General features: G+C 44.0%; 1 protein-coding gene across 1 annotated transcript in view; it reads left to right on the top strand.

The window, feature by feature from the left end:
* Nucleotides 1-17,933, top strand: part of LOC308145072 (scavenger receptor cysteine-rich domain-containing protein DMBT1-like) — a gene marked incomplete at both ends in the record, with an annotated part of 128,229 nt that overhangs the window by 94,382 nt on the left and 15,914 nt on the right. Inside the window, one exon of the mRNA XM_080516405.1 lies at nt 9,995-10,307. Coding sequence (XP_080372531.1) covers nt 9,995-10,307 — 313 coding nt within the window. The remainder of the gene's footprint in view (nt 1-9,994; nt 10,308-17,933) is intronic.

Genomic DNA, 17,933 nt, shown 5'->3' on the forward strand with positions numbered 1-17,933 from the left:
CGAAGCTTTGCCGTATCTAGCTCCCCCATCTCTCCTTTTTGTGTCCGTTGAGCTTGCACCATGTGAGACAGACATAACAGTTAACTGGTGTTGTAATTGTTGCACTTGCTGCTTTAACTGCTGGACTTCACTTTCTGTTACAGTATCTGTACTTTTCTTGGTTGATTTTAGTATTGGCTCAGCTTGTGCGTCTTGTCGCTTGTTTGTTAACTCTTTAAGCTGAGAGCGTAGCTCTTTAACCTCTGTTTTTAACTCTTGAACTTCTGTTGATTTGGTGTTTGTTTCGTCACCAACTTTAACTTGTCTCACTGAGGTGTTTAACTTACGTCGTGCTGTCTCATATTCCTCCTCCTCCCGGATCTCATTCAGGAGCTTCAGAAAGGTAGGGGGTTTCTCCTTCCTTTCTCTTAGTCTCAGCTGTAAAAGCATGATGTCAGACTCAGCAGCGCCCCTTATGAGCTGGTCGATGCGTGCACGGTCAGCTCTGTGACTCGGGAGACCTCCTCTTTGCACCACTTTGGTCAGTGAGCGTTCCAACCTTCTCAGGAAGTCTGACAGCTTTTCTCCTCGCTGTTGGTGGAGACTTCTGAAAGCAAAACACAAATCCTCACCAGACTCAGGCGTTCCGAATGCACTTTCTATAGCTTCTACATAACACTCAGGGCTAGCGTCAAGATTGTTTAGCCGCACAGCTTGGATAATTTCCAGAGCAGGCCCCTTTAAACTCTCTACTATTCTCTTTCGCTTCTCTCTGGCAGAACAGTCACACTCTTCAATCATCAGGCGAGCCTGCTCGAGCCAGTGCTCAATACTCTCTTCACCTGCTGGTGTAGGGAGATGACCAGAAAACGTCCGAAGACGTCTAAATGCATTGTTCTCACTGGTAGGTCGCATAGTTTTCTCTAACAGCTCTCCAACTGCCCGTATGATCGATTCAGGTGAGTTTCCCTGTGGAACATCTGTAGACAGCATGGCCTGAACATCATTAACTGTTTTTCCCTCCTCTTTCATTAGCTGGTTTAGCTTAGCTAAGAAGTCATCAGCCAGCCTCTCCGATTCAATGAAGAGGGATATTTTCCAGGCAGAACCTCCATCCAATGTCTGAAGGTGAGATGGTATACGGTCTGGTTGAATATCTTGACGACATTCACAGAGTACTAGACTATGGCCTGTCTTAGTGTCAAGTCTTGTGTCTCTTACTTTTACGTTCCCAAAAACTTTCACTGTCTCAGCAGTCTCTTCAATGTCTGTATGGTCAGTGTCAGCAGGAACATCATGCAGTACAAAGGCCCGGTTTGGGTCTATGTTTGCCTCACTGCACCAGCTACTAAGCTCAAGTGCTGTCTCAGGAGCTGTCTGAGTAGTCGCCTGAGTAGTCATTACTCTAACCTACTACTGGTGGGTAACTGTGTAAAACTGAAAACAAAATACCCCTTTAAAGAGCAAAAACTAAAAAGATTGAGCATGGGAATATCCCAGCCGTGCCTCCAATTTATGTAGCACCCGCCTCATCAACCTATGGGGCGGGGCCTGGGTAAACTTATGATATTCCCTTTGTATTTATGCTCAACAATAAAATATGACGTAAGTAAAGGAAAACCACACACACAGTACTTTAAATATAAATACATTTTAGTAACTGTATTTTTAGTTTAACAAAAAAAAACAAAATAAGAAATAAATGAACTAATCACTCGGGTTCAGTGACAACAAAATTAATACTCCAACAGAAATGATACCCGTTCAAATCACTCCAAATGATGGAAATCCCTGGCTACTCAGATATACTGAAACATAAAAATGAACCAAACATGTGATGGGCCCACACACACACACTTTCACTCACACACCCCACAGTTCACAGAAGTCCAGGAAAAACTACCCCTACAACCCTGTTGCAGGCCTGTTTCGTGCTTGTGTGCGTTGGACCTCAAACACTGGTCTATTCACTCTCTGAGCGGAAAAAAATGTAGCACCTGCAAAGCAGTGGTTACTCACGGCTCCCATCACAGTCCATGCTCCCCGCTGTCCGCGGGTAAATGAGGAAAATGGCGCCTCGCCGGCAGGTACAGCCACGATGCTGGATCCGCTCGGTACGGCTCAGTCCGACTTCTCTCATCCACACCGGAGGGCGCAGATCCTCTCACCAAGGCACCAAAGTCCGTCTTATCAGGTAACAGTCCGTTTACCTCACAACAAAACTTTCAGCCTCCAAAAATCTCGATAGCACAACGCAGTTTGGTCAACTCCGTCTCTGCTCTCCTCCCGGAAAAACAACACCGCTCTATCCCGCCCCCTCACATCAAACTGCTCACGCCATTGGCCGGAGTCTCCTGAGCTCTACACGAGCCAATCAAATCAAAGACATTTTAGATAGACACTTCTTAAAACCAACAATACTGTATAAATAACATTGCACTTCAAAACATTGAACACAGATGAACTTACTCTTTTTTTCTTCTTTTTGCATGACATGAACTCTTTTAACACATACTCTGTAGATTTTTTAACTTTTTCTTTAAATTGTATTTTAAGACAACACAATCATAACCATATTTATACAATTCTTTTTTAAAACACCTCAATACAAAATGAATTTCCCATGACTTTTAAACCTGTAGATGGTATATATATTGTTGTGCAAATACAACTACACCCATTACTTTAGCAAGGGCTACACTTGCAACATTACTTGACCCTAGATTTAAAGTGGTGGGATTGTGTAGCACATCAAACTCTCAGGCAGCGGTGGAAAGGCTCACCAGGGAATGTGCTAATGTGATGCCTGAACCAGCTCTGCCACTGCCACCTGCAGAGGGTCCGTCCAATCAAAGCAACAGCCTCTGGGACCTGCTGGACGGCCACATGGAGGCACAGCAGCCATCAAATTGCACCGCCAGTGCAATTGCAGAGGTCCAGAGGTAAACATTTTTTACTTTACTTTTTATATTTTGTTTTGTATTCATCTCTTGCTGAAATTATACTGATGTTATATTTTTTCTTTGCTTATCCAGATATCTGAAGGACAAACTGCTGCCCAGATCAGAGAACCCAATAAAATATTGGCTGCTCCAAAAAACTGCATACCCACACCTTTTCACAGTGGCGATGCAATATCTTTCCACGCCAGCATCCTCAGTGCCATGTGAGAGAATCTTTTCGAAGGCTGGCGAGATCGTCAGCCAAAGAAGAAGCCGCTTAAAGCCGAGCACAATCGAAAAGATTTTGTTTTTGAATAAAAACTTGTAAAAAAAAAAAAAAAAAAAGTGCACAAAAAAAGTCCCCAAGCACCCTTATGCACACATAATAATTCCCTTGTAGCACAGCACAATCCCATATATTCACCAATATACATTGTTGCATTTGAAACATCACACAAACCCAGTCCCACTTTTAAGTAATTATAGGTGACACATTTAACATTTTATTAGTCAATTGACAATATACAGTAACACTTTCATGTGAGAACAATGATTCTTCGAATGAAGACAAAAACTGCTGAAATTGATCAAGCCCAGCCTGGCCTGACTGGTCATTAATATCTAAAGATAGGCCTCGGGGGATTGTGGAAGCCCGGTGACATGAGACGGGGGTTGAGTACAGTTCTTTGTTTGTGAAAGGCCGGTGACATGCGATGGGGGTTTGAATGCTAATCTGTGATTGTGTGAAGCTCACTGGGGGATGTGCCTCAGCAACTTCCCTTTAATCTGCAAGACAGAAGCCCCCCGTAAAGCCCCCCCATCAAACAGGCATAGGAAGGCGGAGACTGACGGCCAGACTATGTAACACGCAGCATTTGCTGAAGATGCTCTCTCTCCTTCTGACTCTGCACTCTCTCTGCGGAAATGGTTCGAGCGCAGGAACCACTCGTGGAGAATTGCTCAAGAACCCAAGAATATTCTTGTAAAGGCCGGTACCATTTCTGTCTTTTGTAATAAACTCCTGTGTTAATCCATTCTCAAGGTTTGTAGGTTTATAACTCACTGTGTATCCTTTTCTCTCTTCTCGGGGAGAAAGATTGTCACTCCCTGTCAGTGCGGATTCGAAGGACCCAGACTTAGACACTGCTTAGTAGGGACTTTGTTGCATTTGTGTTGGAACTGGAATCGATGCGTGAATCATTTGGAGGTTCATTGCTGCTACAATTGTAGTAGACCACTAGATGTCACTGGTTTGGCCTTTGTTTGAGGCTTTGGAGCTTTGAATCTTTTTTCGGTACAATCAGGAAGAAGCCTCAAAAGGTTCACAAGGCTTCATTTGCCATCTCTAGACTGTACCACGGTGCAGTTATAGGATGGATTCACGCGCTCTGGGCGGCGCATACCATTGTAGCGGGGGTGTTTTACTGGTTTGGGGGAAACTTTATTTTATGTGCAGAAGGGATTTTATTTGCTAAAAATAATTTGGGGTGTTTATGCATTTTGTGTTTATTTGTTGCAGTTGTTATTTTTCAGTTAGAATGATTGTTATTTAGTTAATTGATTTATTCGGATAACTGGGCTCATCTGTGGGAGGAGCTGCAGGTATAAAAAGCCAGTAGAAGGCTCCAGAAGAGTCGTGGTTAGACCGTCTTGATGAGGGGAATTGAGCAGTTGGGCTGTGCAGCCGTTTGTGCAGGATCTGGCTGATTTAGCCTGGCAAACTTAAAACCAGTTTATTTCTGCATTTTTTTCCTAGTTTTGGTGTTGCTGTGTTCCGTTCTACATTTTGTTCTTTAGGACACTGTAAATATTTGCACCGTTTTAAGAAAAAGATGAAAATCAGAAAAATAAAAAAGCTCTTTTTTTTGGAAAACCGCTTCATCTCTCTCTGTTCACTCCGCCGCCGACCATTCTTGCAACAGCCCTCTATTGTGGACATTTTCCATTTTGTAATAGAAAGGATATCAATCCATCTGTTTTTTATAAAGCCTTTGTGCAGACTGCTTGGAGCTGGAGTCACCCCCCGCTGACTTGAGATGAAAGGTCCGATACAACATGGACAGATTGGGTGGGTACATGGGACTTTAAAGTGGGTTAAGCATGGCCAGCGCAGAGAGACCAACCCACGGCCGGTTTGTAGGCACCGAGGACATTAACGAACCTGGAGAGAAATAAACTCCACGCACAGGGAGAACATGCAAACTCTGCACAACATACCAGTGTCATGTCTTTGGCTTGTCGTTGGGCTGAATGTGACCAAATCTCAATGTTTTTGAAGAACAGAAACTGACAGAGAAAACTTCTAAACCTGCTACTATTTAGCTCAACTGAAATTAAAGTTTTTTTTAACTTAAAAACATTATTCAGTGTTTTTAATTGCCATTCCATATAGAGTATGTATATATGATTTAAAACATTTACAATGTGTGTGTGTGTGTGTGTGTGTGTGTGTGTGTGTGTGTGTGTGTGTGTGTGTGTGTGTGTGTGTGTGTGTGTGTGTGTGTGTGTGTGTGTGTGTGTGTGTGTGTGTGTGTGTGTGTGTGTGTGTGTGTGTGTGTGTGTGTGTGTGTGTGTGTGTGTTCCAAATTCCAGATGTCCAAGGTGTGACACGGTGAAGTGTTTGACCAGTTCTTAATCCATTCATCATCCTGACTTGTCATCCAGTTCAGTTTCATTTCTCATGAACAGTTGTTTTTGTTTTGAGATGAGTCAGAACACACAATGTTTCAATGGAATGCCGTTTGGTTATCTGATCAAGTCGCCCTCAGTTCAAATCCTATTTGAGGTTTATCAAGGCCATTTGTTGAGGCCCAAAGTTCGACCCAGAACCCGCCGGAGAGACTAAATCTCTGGTTTGGTCCTGAAGCAGCTTTGGGGTTTTGACCCAGAGGAGCTGGAGGAAGTTAAGGGGGACAAAGATATCTGGACTCTCCGTACTGAACGAAGACGCATGGATGAATGCAGAGTGTCATTCTTTATATAAGATGTCAGTGAAATACCAGAAACAGACGTCAGAAATAATTTTCTCTGGAGGTTGAAAACTCAGTGTTAAAAGTAAAGTTTGCTAGTCTGATGTATGGTGTTTTTCTTTTTCTTTTTTGTCATAAATGTGTCCCGAGAACTGAAAAAGCTACAGAATTACTCACTAAAAAAAAAAAGTGTGTATGTATAGAGTGGGTTATGTTTCATTTCTTTAGTTTCTCCAGACTCAAGGACGTGATCACTCAGAAGATAAAGACATGTACAGTCTACAGTGTACACTGCACATGATATGTTCCTGGTTATAAGTTACTGGAAGTTGGCTTTGGTTTTTAATTACTCACCCCCCCCCCCCCCCCCCATACCGACACTAAAGTCTTGTAGAGGATGAAAGCACTAAGTTTTATTTTAGAAAAGAAAAAAGGAAAATAGGCCATGAATGCATGACTCCACTAAAAGATAAGGAGTACCAGCCTTGTGATATTCATATTTATTTCCTCAATGTATATTCAAACATAGCTGCATCTCTACGTTTGAGAGGCTGTTTTGATTGCTGAAAAGGTTTGAGAGCGCGATAAATAATTACAATTGATGACATAATAAAGACTAATAGGTCCAATGAGAACATGCAACAACGCTCACCCACCCAACGCAAACGTTGCTTTATCCAACTTGGAGAAATAGTACTGTTTAATTCAGGCACGATAGCTCAAACTTAAATATGACTCTTGTTTATGTAAAACAGTTATCAAGCAATGCAAACACTGAATGTACAGAAATCTCCAGTCCTAGTGTGAGGGACTAGGACATGAAGTTATAACAGCACACAAGATGATTTATTAAAATCTATTTTTTTTTCCGGAGTGGCAGAGAAAAACCCTGCAGCCGCAAAGGTGTGTATGTTGGCTGCGCAAACATGTGAGACGTCCTTGAAGTTTCAATAAGTGACCTTAGATTAACTGAAGAACCAGGATCTACATTGCCCCACACTTTTTTGTTCGTGTGCCAGTTCAATTTAAATTGACCCCACTTGTCTCGTTAGACAGGTTAGACAGATTAAACAGGCCTATAAAGTCCCACGGCTCTGCTCCGCAGTCACACTGCACCTGTTTCGCACCCGGTCACTGCGTTGCTGCTGAACGATGGGGGAACCAGGGGCCCTGCTCTTGCTCGTACTTCTGCATATTTTCACAGGAAGCACCTCAGGTAAAACCACTTGCTTTTCTGTCAACTAAGATTAGATGAATAGTTATTGAAATTAGATTTTTTTTTTTGACTTTCACTGCTTTTTTTTTTTAAACGCTAATGGTTATATATGTTTCATATGATTAATACGCCGTCCTTTCTTTCACATGTCGCCGTAGAGATGTAAATATGACTTTATACTCATCCTTCACCATCTTCTAAACTATTCTATCAAATTCAGAGCGCAACATGTGCAGGCCAGTAGTTCATCACAGGACCAGTTCACACTGACTCAAATTCACAAAATGTCAATTAATCTCAAATGTAGGTTTTTTGGGGGTTTTTTGGACTGTGGGAGGAAAATAGAAGCAAATTTCCCTTCAGTGTATAGCACCATTCAGATACATAGAAATTCACGGTGCTTTACAAGGAAATGAAGGAAGTATATTAAAATTAAGTGATGGGGGGGAACAATTGATCATTTTAAATATAATAGAATAAGTAAAATCTATTGTTTGTTGGAAAGCTCCGAGCAGATAATAGCGTTTTTAAGGCCTGGTTAAAAATAAGTGAGTGTATTCAGGTAATTTGTTCCTCAGGTGAATAGTGTAGGAACTAAAAGCTGTTTCTCATTGTTTCTTTGGACTCTGAAATACTTATTAAACCTGGTCATGTGTGCCTCGGGCATCTGGATGATTCGTGTTCTACCGGTAAATCTGCATACCACATGTTGTGAATATTTCAGGTCTACAATATACTGTTTACAGTTGAAAATGTGAGATATCAAATAACCATTAAAATGTGGCATGAACTCATTTAATCTTTTTTTTTTTTAGGAAATGTGACCTGGCATATATACAAATACACAACACAATATGTACTAATATGTAGCGCTCATTTTGAGTTTCGTGATTTTAATTACAGCAAATGTGAAACTGTCCATTTGCCGTTCAACAGGAATCCTAACCACAAGCTGTGACTCATGTCACGATGAGGCCTTCTGCGTGGATCGAAAAGAACGTGGAGACACATTCTCGGACCTCGGACCTTACACTTGTTCGTGCAAAGATGGCTTTGTGGGTGATGGTCTGACCTGCTATGACGTCAAACTGTGCAGTGACTCGTCCTGCTGCAACCCGGGATACCGCTGGTCGCCAGAAAAGGGGTGTGTGGACGTCGACGAGTGCTCCCTCCCAGATCCTCCCTGCAACTCAAATCAGATTTGCAAAAACACACCAGGCTCCTTTGAATGCCTGGAGTCCGTGTCAGCATTCAGATCAGATGTTTCATCAAAGTCTTTCCAGGCTGTCTGCAGCGGGAGAGTTTGTCCGAGAGGCATGGACTGCATCTTGATTAATGGCACTTCTCAGTGTGTTGACCCCTGTCACGTCTACACTGTACTGAACGACGAATGGCGTTCAACAAATTTAAGTGGGAATGGAGTCCGTTGTGATCGAGATCGCCGCTGGCAAGGCTGGTATCGTATGTTCCTGGAGCAAGTCAATGCTCGTATCCCGGAGAGGTGTCCAGAGATGCATAGGTGCGGGACACATGCTCCGTTGTGGTTAGTTGAACCTCATCCCACAGAATCGGGAGTAATTGTAAATCGCACTGTGTGCAATCACTGGACCGACGGTTGCTGCCACTTCGCAAATCACCAAATCCATGTTAAACGCTGCTATGGACGGTACTATGTCTACAAACTGGTGGCGCCAACGGTATGTCAACTTGCATACTGTTCAGGTAATGATAGTAAAGAAATATCTTCACACGCATTCACACAAGTTAAATTTGTGCATTAAAATATATTCACTTTTTTTTGACAGAGCCGTTGGGCCCCGAGTATTTCACCACAACCACAGAACCACCTAACAGAACAACACCGTCTCACATCACCACACCACCTGGTAACGACACGGCGGTGGAGGGAGAAGTCCGCCTGGTCAATGGAGGAAACGGCTCCTGCTCAGGCAGAGTGGAGATCTTCCATGGTGGACAGTGGGGGACAGTGTGTGATGATCACTGGGACCTGGACAATGCCAACGTGGTGTGCAGGCAGCTGGACTGTGGAAGGGCCCGATCGGCTTTATCTAATGCAGCCTTTGGACCCGGCAGAGGGCCCATCTGGTTGGACAACGTCTTTTGTGATGGAAATGAACCCTCCATATCAGACTGCAGTCATCTAGGGTTTGGGGTCCACAACTGTGCTCATTTTGAAGATTCCAGCGTTATATGTGAAGGTAATTGTCAGGGTTCGTGAACTCAATTGCACGGCAGACAAGAAGCTCAGTTCAAAAGTGTTTATTATAAAAACCACAGCAGAACCAAAGTCAGGCAGTCCAAGGTCAAAACCAGTACAGGCGATAGAGGAGGAAATCCAGGAGGCAAAGTCGGGCAGGCAGAAGTTCAAAAAACACAAAGGCAACACGAGGAAAAAATGGCGGGTACGAATGGTGTGAGAATGCAGACGAACTGGCAACCAGACCTACAAGAGAGGGGAACTAAATACACACACTAATGACAAAAACAAACAGCTGCGACCAGGAGGAGGAAGCAGGAGAGCACAGGGGGGAGGAGTGAAAACTCTCAGGAAGGGAGGGGCGAGTGAGAGCAGGATCATGACACTAATCATTCATGAAATCCTTTTGATTTGCTCACATTAAATGATAAAATGAACTCGTGGTGCAGAGAAATGTTTACTTCTGCACAGGCTGTTGTTGTCTTCTAAGTTCTCAGAATATTTTCTTCCAGGTCTGTCAGACAGCAACAGCACAGCCTGGCCAACCAGTCCATCTGTGAACATCACAGCCTGGCCAACCAGTCCATCTGTGAACATCACAGCCAGACCTCCATTACCAACTCCGTCTCACAACATCACCACACCACCTGGTAACGACACGGCGGTGGAGGGAGAAGTCCGCCTGGTCAATGGAGGAAACGGCTCCTGCTCAGGCAGAGTGGAGATCTTCCACTTTGGACAGTGGGGGACGGTGTGTGATGATCACTGGGACGTGCTCGATGCTGAGGTGGTGTGCAGGCAGCTGGGCTGTGGCAGAGTTCTCTCGGCACCAACAAATGCACGCTTTGGACAAGGCAGAGGGCCCATCTGGATGGACGACGTCATGTGCAGAGGCAGTGAAACGAGGCTGTCCCAATGCCGCCACCAAGGGATTGGTTCTCACAACTGTGGCCACCATGAGGATGCCGGAGTCGTCTGTGAAGGTGAGTACAGATTTGCGCTGCTCGACATACTGCAGTTTGTGTTTTTGCCCACCTACTCACCTATAATTTCCTTTCTTTCCCTTGTAGCCAGTTCACCAGTGAGGCTGGCCAACTCTGGGAGCCGCTGCTCAGGCAGAGTGGAGATCTTCCATGCTGGACAGTGGGGGACAGTGTGTGATGATCACTGGGACCTGGACAATGCCAACGTGGTGTGCAGGCAGCTGGACTGTGGAAGGGCCCGATCGGCTTTATCTAATGCAGCCTTTGGACCCGGCAGAGGGCCCATCTGGTTGGACGACGTCTTTTGTGATGGAAATGAACCCTCCATATCAGACTGCAGGCATCCAGGCTTTGGGGTCCACGACTGTGCTCATGTTGAAGACGCCAGTGTTGTATGTGAAGGTGAGGGCATGTCCATGCTTTAACATGTTCTAACACTAATGGTATTTTTAATTTCCAAAAATCCCCATCATAAATGATTTGATCTCATTTTCTTTTCTTTCTTTCCTTGTTTTCTTTCCCTCCAGCGCTGCACCCACCACAGCATGCTTTTGCTCTTTATTGTCAGCAGAGCAAAATGCAGGTACGGGTGCAGGCAAGTAGCCTGGTCGATTACGGGTTCGACCCAATGTCCGGCCACTTTGCTGATCGCAACTGCACCATGGTCAGACAGAGCAATGGCTGGATTTGGTATGAAGTCGACACTCAACCAGGAGCCTGTGGAAACCTAATGAGGGTATTAATTCTTTCTTTGACAAAAGTACTTGTATGTCCTGCTACATCTTCTTCGTTAGAAATCTTATCATGAGCGATGTCATCATCAGTGCTGTTTACAGATGCCTGGATGCTTAATCCATAGTCATTTTTATATTCCCAGGTTGTAATAATCCAGTATGGATTATCAGATTTAAGACTGTATGCTCAAGTTCATTTGACTTATTAATCATTGTCTAATTACTTCCACATGTGCCAGAGCTGCTCTATCTTTCCCCCGTTCTTCCAACCACTGACAACTTAATCATCTGTCTTTCAGACCAACCGCACACACGTCACATATGTCAACAACATATTCATCTATTCAGCACAAAACTCATCCTTCAGCGCTCCAAGCAGAGTTCCCATCTCCTGCACGTATCCTCTGGAGGCAGACAGCACCCTTGATGCGTATATCAGCCCTTTCCTTGTGTAAGTAACCATTCAGTGACATCATTTGCTGTTTGTGGGGCAAACATTGGCAACTGTGAAGATCGTTGATTTGATTTACTTTTCTTTAGTATAATAAAAACAATACTTCAGAATTATCATTACTGTTGTTTTTGGCATTGTTATTATTATTAAGATAGAACCCCAAGTTTACTTTGCATTGGGTTTGTGGTTTGAATAACATTCGCCTTCAAACTAGAAAACATCCAGAATTGGATGACTTTCAGGATGTGATGACTTGTTTTCACGTTTTTTAAAACAATTTTTTGTTTTTTTTTCTTTGACAGGGAGGAAGGTGGTATTTCAGGCGTGGGCAGCCAATTCACACCTGCCATGTCTCTGTACCGTAACCCTTCGTTCAGTGAAACGTACCCACCGGGCCCCGTCAACATCTCAGTTGGCAGCCCACTGTATGTGGGGGTCTCTGTGCAGGGCAGAGGTCCACGCTTTGTGGTTGTCCTGGAGGACTGCTTCGCGAGTCACTCTCGAAGCCCTCATACTCCTGTGAAATACCCTTTGATCCAGAACAAGTACGTGCACCTCCTCAGCCTCAGCAGAAGCCTTGTGGTAAACCAGTAACATCACCAGTGATCTCCTCCGTCTTTCCCCGCAAGGTGTTCCGTTGACCCCCGGCAGGTGCAGGTGATCGAGAACGGCAGATCAACACGGGCTCGTTTCTCTGCTCTGTTTTTCCTACCAAACGGGCAACACAGAACCGTGTTTCTTCACTGCAACCTCACCCTCTGTGACAGGGGGAAGTACAACTGCTCCACCGTGAGTCACAACTTTCACTTCATCAGCACAAAAAAATATTAGTATTGCTAGATAGACAGACAAGTAAGCTTTTTTTTTTTTTTGGATGTCCCTTATTCTCATCTTAACTAATCGTTGTCTCTTTCTCCTCCTCCCGTCCTCCATCTGTACCTTGTAGTATTGTAGCAGAAGGAGAACAAGTCGCTCTGTTTCCAGCTCTGCTTCGGCGACTCCCGTCTCTATTGGGCCAATCACTTGTAAGTCTGACACTTCAAAACTAATGTTTCCTCACAGAGTCTAATGGTTGAAATAATAAAACACTTTTTTTTTTGTCTTTTTTTATCCCTAGGGGCCAATTAAATGGCATGAGCTCCACAAAACAGCAAAACCAAACCCAACTTTGTACCCAACTTTGATATTGTTTTTTAACTCTTGATCTGAAAAATTAGGGTTTTTGCTGTGTATACTAAAATCTTATTTGTCTTTGTAGTTTCCTGTCATTTCCTAATCGGTGGTTGAAAGAAAAGTTTAATAAGAAATAAAAATGTTTTATTCTCTGCATCTCCTTGTTTATTTTCATTTGAGACTGGCATCCCAATTCTATCACAGTCAATAACATTCATATTTTGTTTTATAGTTGTTGGTTGTTTTTTTTAATTATTGTTTTGCAAGGTCAAGGTACCTTCTGTTGGGTCGGCTGTGGCCTACAGGCTGTGTGTGCAGGGTTCCACGATGATGATGACGATGATGATTTTATTCCAGACATGTATAGATTCACAATTATGTGTATAGTTAATACATAAATCCACCCATATCCCTCACATGTTACAATATGACGAGAGAAAGGTAGGGTAAAGACTCGTTTACCCTACCTTAGGGCTGCCGCCTTTTCAATCAGCGCCTGCTTGCCATGGCGACGCCGGCCAGTAGTATTGACTAGAGATTAGTTCCGCCTGGTTTTGTACTGTTTGTGGCAGATTATGGCTCCTGAAAGGATTTTTTTATTTTTTGTACCCTTGAACTACGTCACTACACCCTGCAAACAACAGAAAGTCCATAACATTCTCACACGTCAGGATCTTTGCCGCCTGTCAGAGGAAACTCAACCATTTTTACAGTGCGTTGTGGTATTTTAGTGTGTGTCGTGGTATTTCACAGTGCGTTGTGGTATTTTAGTGTGTGTCGTGGTATTTCACAGTGCGTTGTGGTATTTTAGTGTGTGTCGTGGTATTTCACAGTGCGTTGTGGTATTTTACTGTGTGTTGCAGTATTTCACAGTGCGTTGTGGTATTTTAGTGTGTGTTGCAGTATTTCACAGTGTGTTCTAGTATTTCATTGTGTATCGTATAGAGTCCCACCACTATGATGTCTTTCAATGTTTCGCCAAAATGAATAAATAATGAGACTAAGTCATATTTAAAATGCAAAAGAGAATTTTATTGAAGCAGAAAGTGATGAAGAGTCATTTCATCATGTGAGCAACATTTTGATTCGTGGCGAGATTTAAATTGTAGGTCAAACATTTTTGCACTCAAGAAGAGAACCCTGATTGAATGAAGTGGTTAAAGTGATATTTAGAACTGGTTGCATGATTCTCGGAGAGCAGGCTCAGCTCGGTCACCACCGCAGCGCTCAGCGGTACAAACACATGTGGAAGGTGTAGCTCCCCGAGGAGCTCTTGGCCTTGTACATCTTTTTGACGACGGCGCCGGCCTTCTCGTAGGCACTGGCAGCTTTGTCGGTGAGCATCCCGATGACTTTGATGGAGTTGTTCACAGGAACAGCTGCTCTCTTCCGGTCCCCATGCTAAGATCCACGTCGACCTTGATGTAACCCTTGTCGGGGGTTGGCGGAGAACTTCAGGTCCCCGATGGCACTCTGACTGTCAGTGAGGTACCAGATGTAGACCCGGTCCTCCGCCACAAACTTGTTGGTGTAGTCATCCATTCTGTTGTAACCTGCCCAAAGGAGTTGACGATATTCTGACCAGGAGGAGGTGGCCTTGATCCCCATGATGTACACCGGGGTCTCTCTCTCCACCCACAGGTAGGCCCAGTGTCCTCCGACGGCCTGGTTCAGATCACAGGTCAGCCTCTCCCGGCCCTGTTGGATCTGCTTGGCTTCGTCTTGCACACCGTTGGGGACGTGAAGGCTTTTGATGGCCACGTCAGCACCAGTGGAACCCTTGAGGAACCACACGTAGGTCGGGGATCCTCCAGCGCTGAGGTTCTTGTGGACCTGCCGGCACGTTGCATCTCGGTGGTGTATGAAAACTGAATCCTGGTGATGGCCTCAACACCAGTTTCTTCTTTGTACCAGAGGTACACCTTGTCTCCTGATGGTAGTTGGTTCAGAGGGCCTTCAACCTTTGTGAACCCGTCTGCAATGAGTTGAGTCTCCTCAGTTTTGTTCAGGGAAACGTCAATCTGAGTGATCGGCATTTTGGATTCCTGCATCAAAACAAGTGGAAATATTCATGAGTGGACATCAGATTGTACAAGATGTGTGTTTACACACCATTAAAAAGAATCAAAGTTACAACACTGTGTGGATTGTAGGAACTGTGTCCTGGTTATTCTGTGTGCCTGTCTCTTTAAGAGGAGAGGCGGAAGGATCACTATCCTGCCGCCTGTTTGATTTGAATCTTTTTATTTTACTTCGGTTGGATTTTCGGTGTAAAACTAGTCCTGCAGCAAAACTTACAAAAAATATGTGGATAGTTCGTTTTGACTTTTGTTCATAATTTGGAGAAAAGTTTCTGCAAAAATCTGTAAAGGTGAAACCAGTCAGCAGTGAGCAGCAGGGACACACAGGTTCACGTGAAATGTTGTACTTTCAGTTTTCCTGCTGGCTCCAACACTAATTGGAGACGACATGCTTTACCTAGACTTGAAACTTGTGAACACATAAATGACAAAATATCAAACTATTTGACTATAATGCAGACAAGGATCCATTTTTTAAAGTTTCATGTCTCTGAGCAGGATCCATCGTCTCCCTGGATGTGGCTGCCCACCGAATCCAAGAAAAGGATGTTTCAATGTGGAAAAAGGAATTAATAAAGCAGGATTAATTCAGTCAATGAACGGCTTGAATGTCACTATCTCTATTTCCACAGGATTCATTCTTTGTGAAACATCAGACCACGACACCCTCCTGGAAACAAGCTCACATATTTCAGGTCTTGATGGATATTTTTAAACGACGACATTTAGTATTTTGTAAGAAGATTCTGAGTTGGGTGAGGTGCAGCAGTCAAATTGCATTAAAATCATGTAAAGAGCATTTGTTATGACAAAATAAATATAAACAAAGTAAAATGTAAACAGTTGAATGCTTACGTTTCTTGGTCTGGACGCTGCTGGACGCTGCTGGACGCTGCTGGACGCTGCTGTCTTCACAAAGAATCGTCCGTCTTTATATACAGAACAAATCTCTGATGTTGACTGAAATCACCATATGTATGCGTCACGGAGTGAGCCGTGACGCTTACGCCCAGTCACACACACACACCCAGTCACTCACGCAGGCGCATAGACGCATAGGCAGCTATCGGCCGGCATATTTAAACATCAGCTGACCTACTGCAGGGAGTAACATTTCATGTCCATTCAGTTACCTGTCTTGGTTGACCTGGTTTAAGATTCCACACTTCACCGTTTTCCATAACTTCTCACTAAGCAGTTGTTACAGAGTGTGCAGGGAGGCCTACCGCCATTTTGTATCATTTCTTTGTTTTTGTTTTCACCACTCTCATTTCAACACGTGCCATATCTCTAAACATTCATTCATCTGTTAAAACATAGTACCGGTAACAAGACACACTTACACACGGCCATTTTCAGTTTAATGTTTCAACAAACTTACAAGCACATAGATACTTCCGTAGACTCGCCAGCTTCACTCCAGCACTTCCTCCTTTCTGGGGCGAAGCCGAAGGACTGTACTAGAGATGGGATGATTGACGCTGAGGCTCCGAAGCCGGCGCTCCGAAACGCTGCGCCGAGGCTTGTATCAAATTTCCGCGATCACGTGACCGCTTCCACCGTCATCGATCACACCGAACCACCGGAAGTAATACGACTGATTCGAAACTTTGGCGGGACTTCACTCGTTATAACGAGACGCGAGATTCCCAGCATTCCCCCCCTGCTTCATTGTGTTCTGAGAGAACTTTGACAGTGACGACTTGCCTGCTTTAGTGATGGAGAATTGAGTGGAAGAAAGCGATCCCGTGTATGGGAACACTTTGACCTGGTGTGACCCACCAAGGTAGGTGTTTTATATTATCTTATAATAATGATAATAATAATAATAAACATAGTCTCATGTAATTTACTTTATATGGTATTGCATAATATCTGCCCGTGACACTTCTAAGAATATAATATAGAGAAAATTAATGAATGTTATGATATTGTAATAATTTCAACTTCATATTATCTTGACTGTTTCAATATTTCTTAATGTTTTTTTTATGCATTTAGGTTCAGTGCCTCATATGCAAGTTGGTGTATGGAAACAACACCTCCTCTATGTTGCAGCATCTTCGTGCCAAGCATGAGCATGCAGCAACTTCTGAGCCGAGCACCTCAGCTGAAGCGAACCCGGCTGACCCTTCTAGTATGTAAATGATCAATACAACCTAGTCTACTGTTGAATCAAAATAAGATGTCATAGTTGCACACATGCAACCTAAATATTTTTCTTTCATCAGTGTCCAGGAAGCAACAGCTGGATGAGGCCTTGCTGAACATCATTGTTAAGGATACACAGCCTTTGTCTGTGGTGGAGAATGAAGGCTTTAGGGCCTTTGTCCACCTCCTGGATCCAACATACACCATCCCAGGGAGGAAGGCCCTGAAACAGATGTTGGAGTCCAAATACAAGTCCACACACAACCAGGCTGTGGCAGAAGTTTCGAAAGCATCCACTATCTGTTTAACTGCAGATATGTGGACATCCATTAACATGGATGCCTACTTGGCAGTGACTGGACACTTCATAACTGAAGAGCTCCAGCTCCAAACTGTACTACTTGGTGTCAAGCACTTCCCACGCTCCCACACTGCAGCACATATTGCAGAGGCCAAAGTTACTCTACTGGCAGAGTGGGGAATTAGGAACAAGGTGAGGTGTCTAGTCACAGACGCAGCACCGAACATGATCGCGTCTGCCAATTTAATTAATGTGCGTCATGTGAACTGTTTTGCCCACATGTTGAATCTGGTGGTAAAGAAATCACTGACGCAGACACCGGAACTGGATGACATTCGCACCAGGGCTCGTAAAATTGTTGGACATTTCAAATCGAGCACATCAGCAAAAGAAAAGCTGTGTGAAATACAGCGACAGATGGGCCGACCAGAGCACAAACTTGTACAGGAGGTGGACCCCCGCTGGAACAGCACATTCTCAATGCTCCAGCGGCTGTATGAGCTGAGGGAGCCTCTGGGTGCAGCACTCAGCAGCCTCAACACCACACTCTCGCCATTTTCCGTGGAGGATTATGAAAGCATAAATCAATGCATCACAGTCGTCTCTTCCTTCCACCAGGCCACAGAAGAAATGTCCCTTGAGAAGAGGGTCTCTGGATCAAAAGTGATCCCAATTGTAAAAATGCTGAAGCACCAAATTTCCAGACAGTGTGCTTCAGTAACACACCACACC

Source organism: Blennius ocellaris (assembly GCF_963422515.1).
Source record: "Blennius ocellaris genome assembly, chromosome: 3".
NCBI lineage: Eukaryota > Metazoa > Chordata > Actinopteri > Blenniiformes > Blenniidae > Blennius > Blennius ocellaris.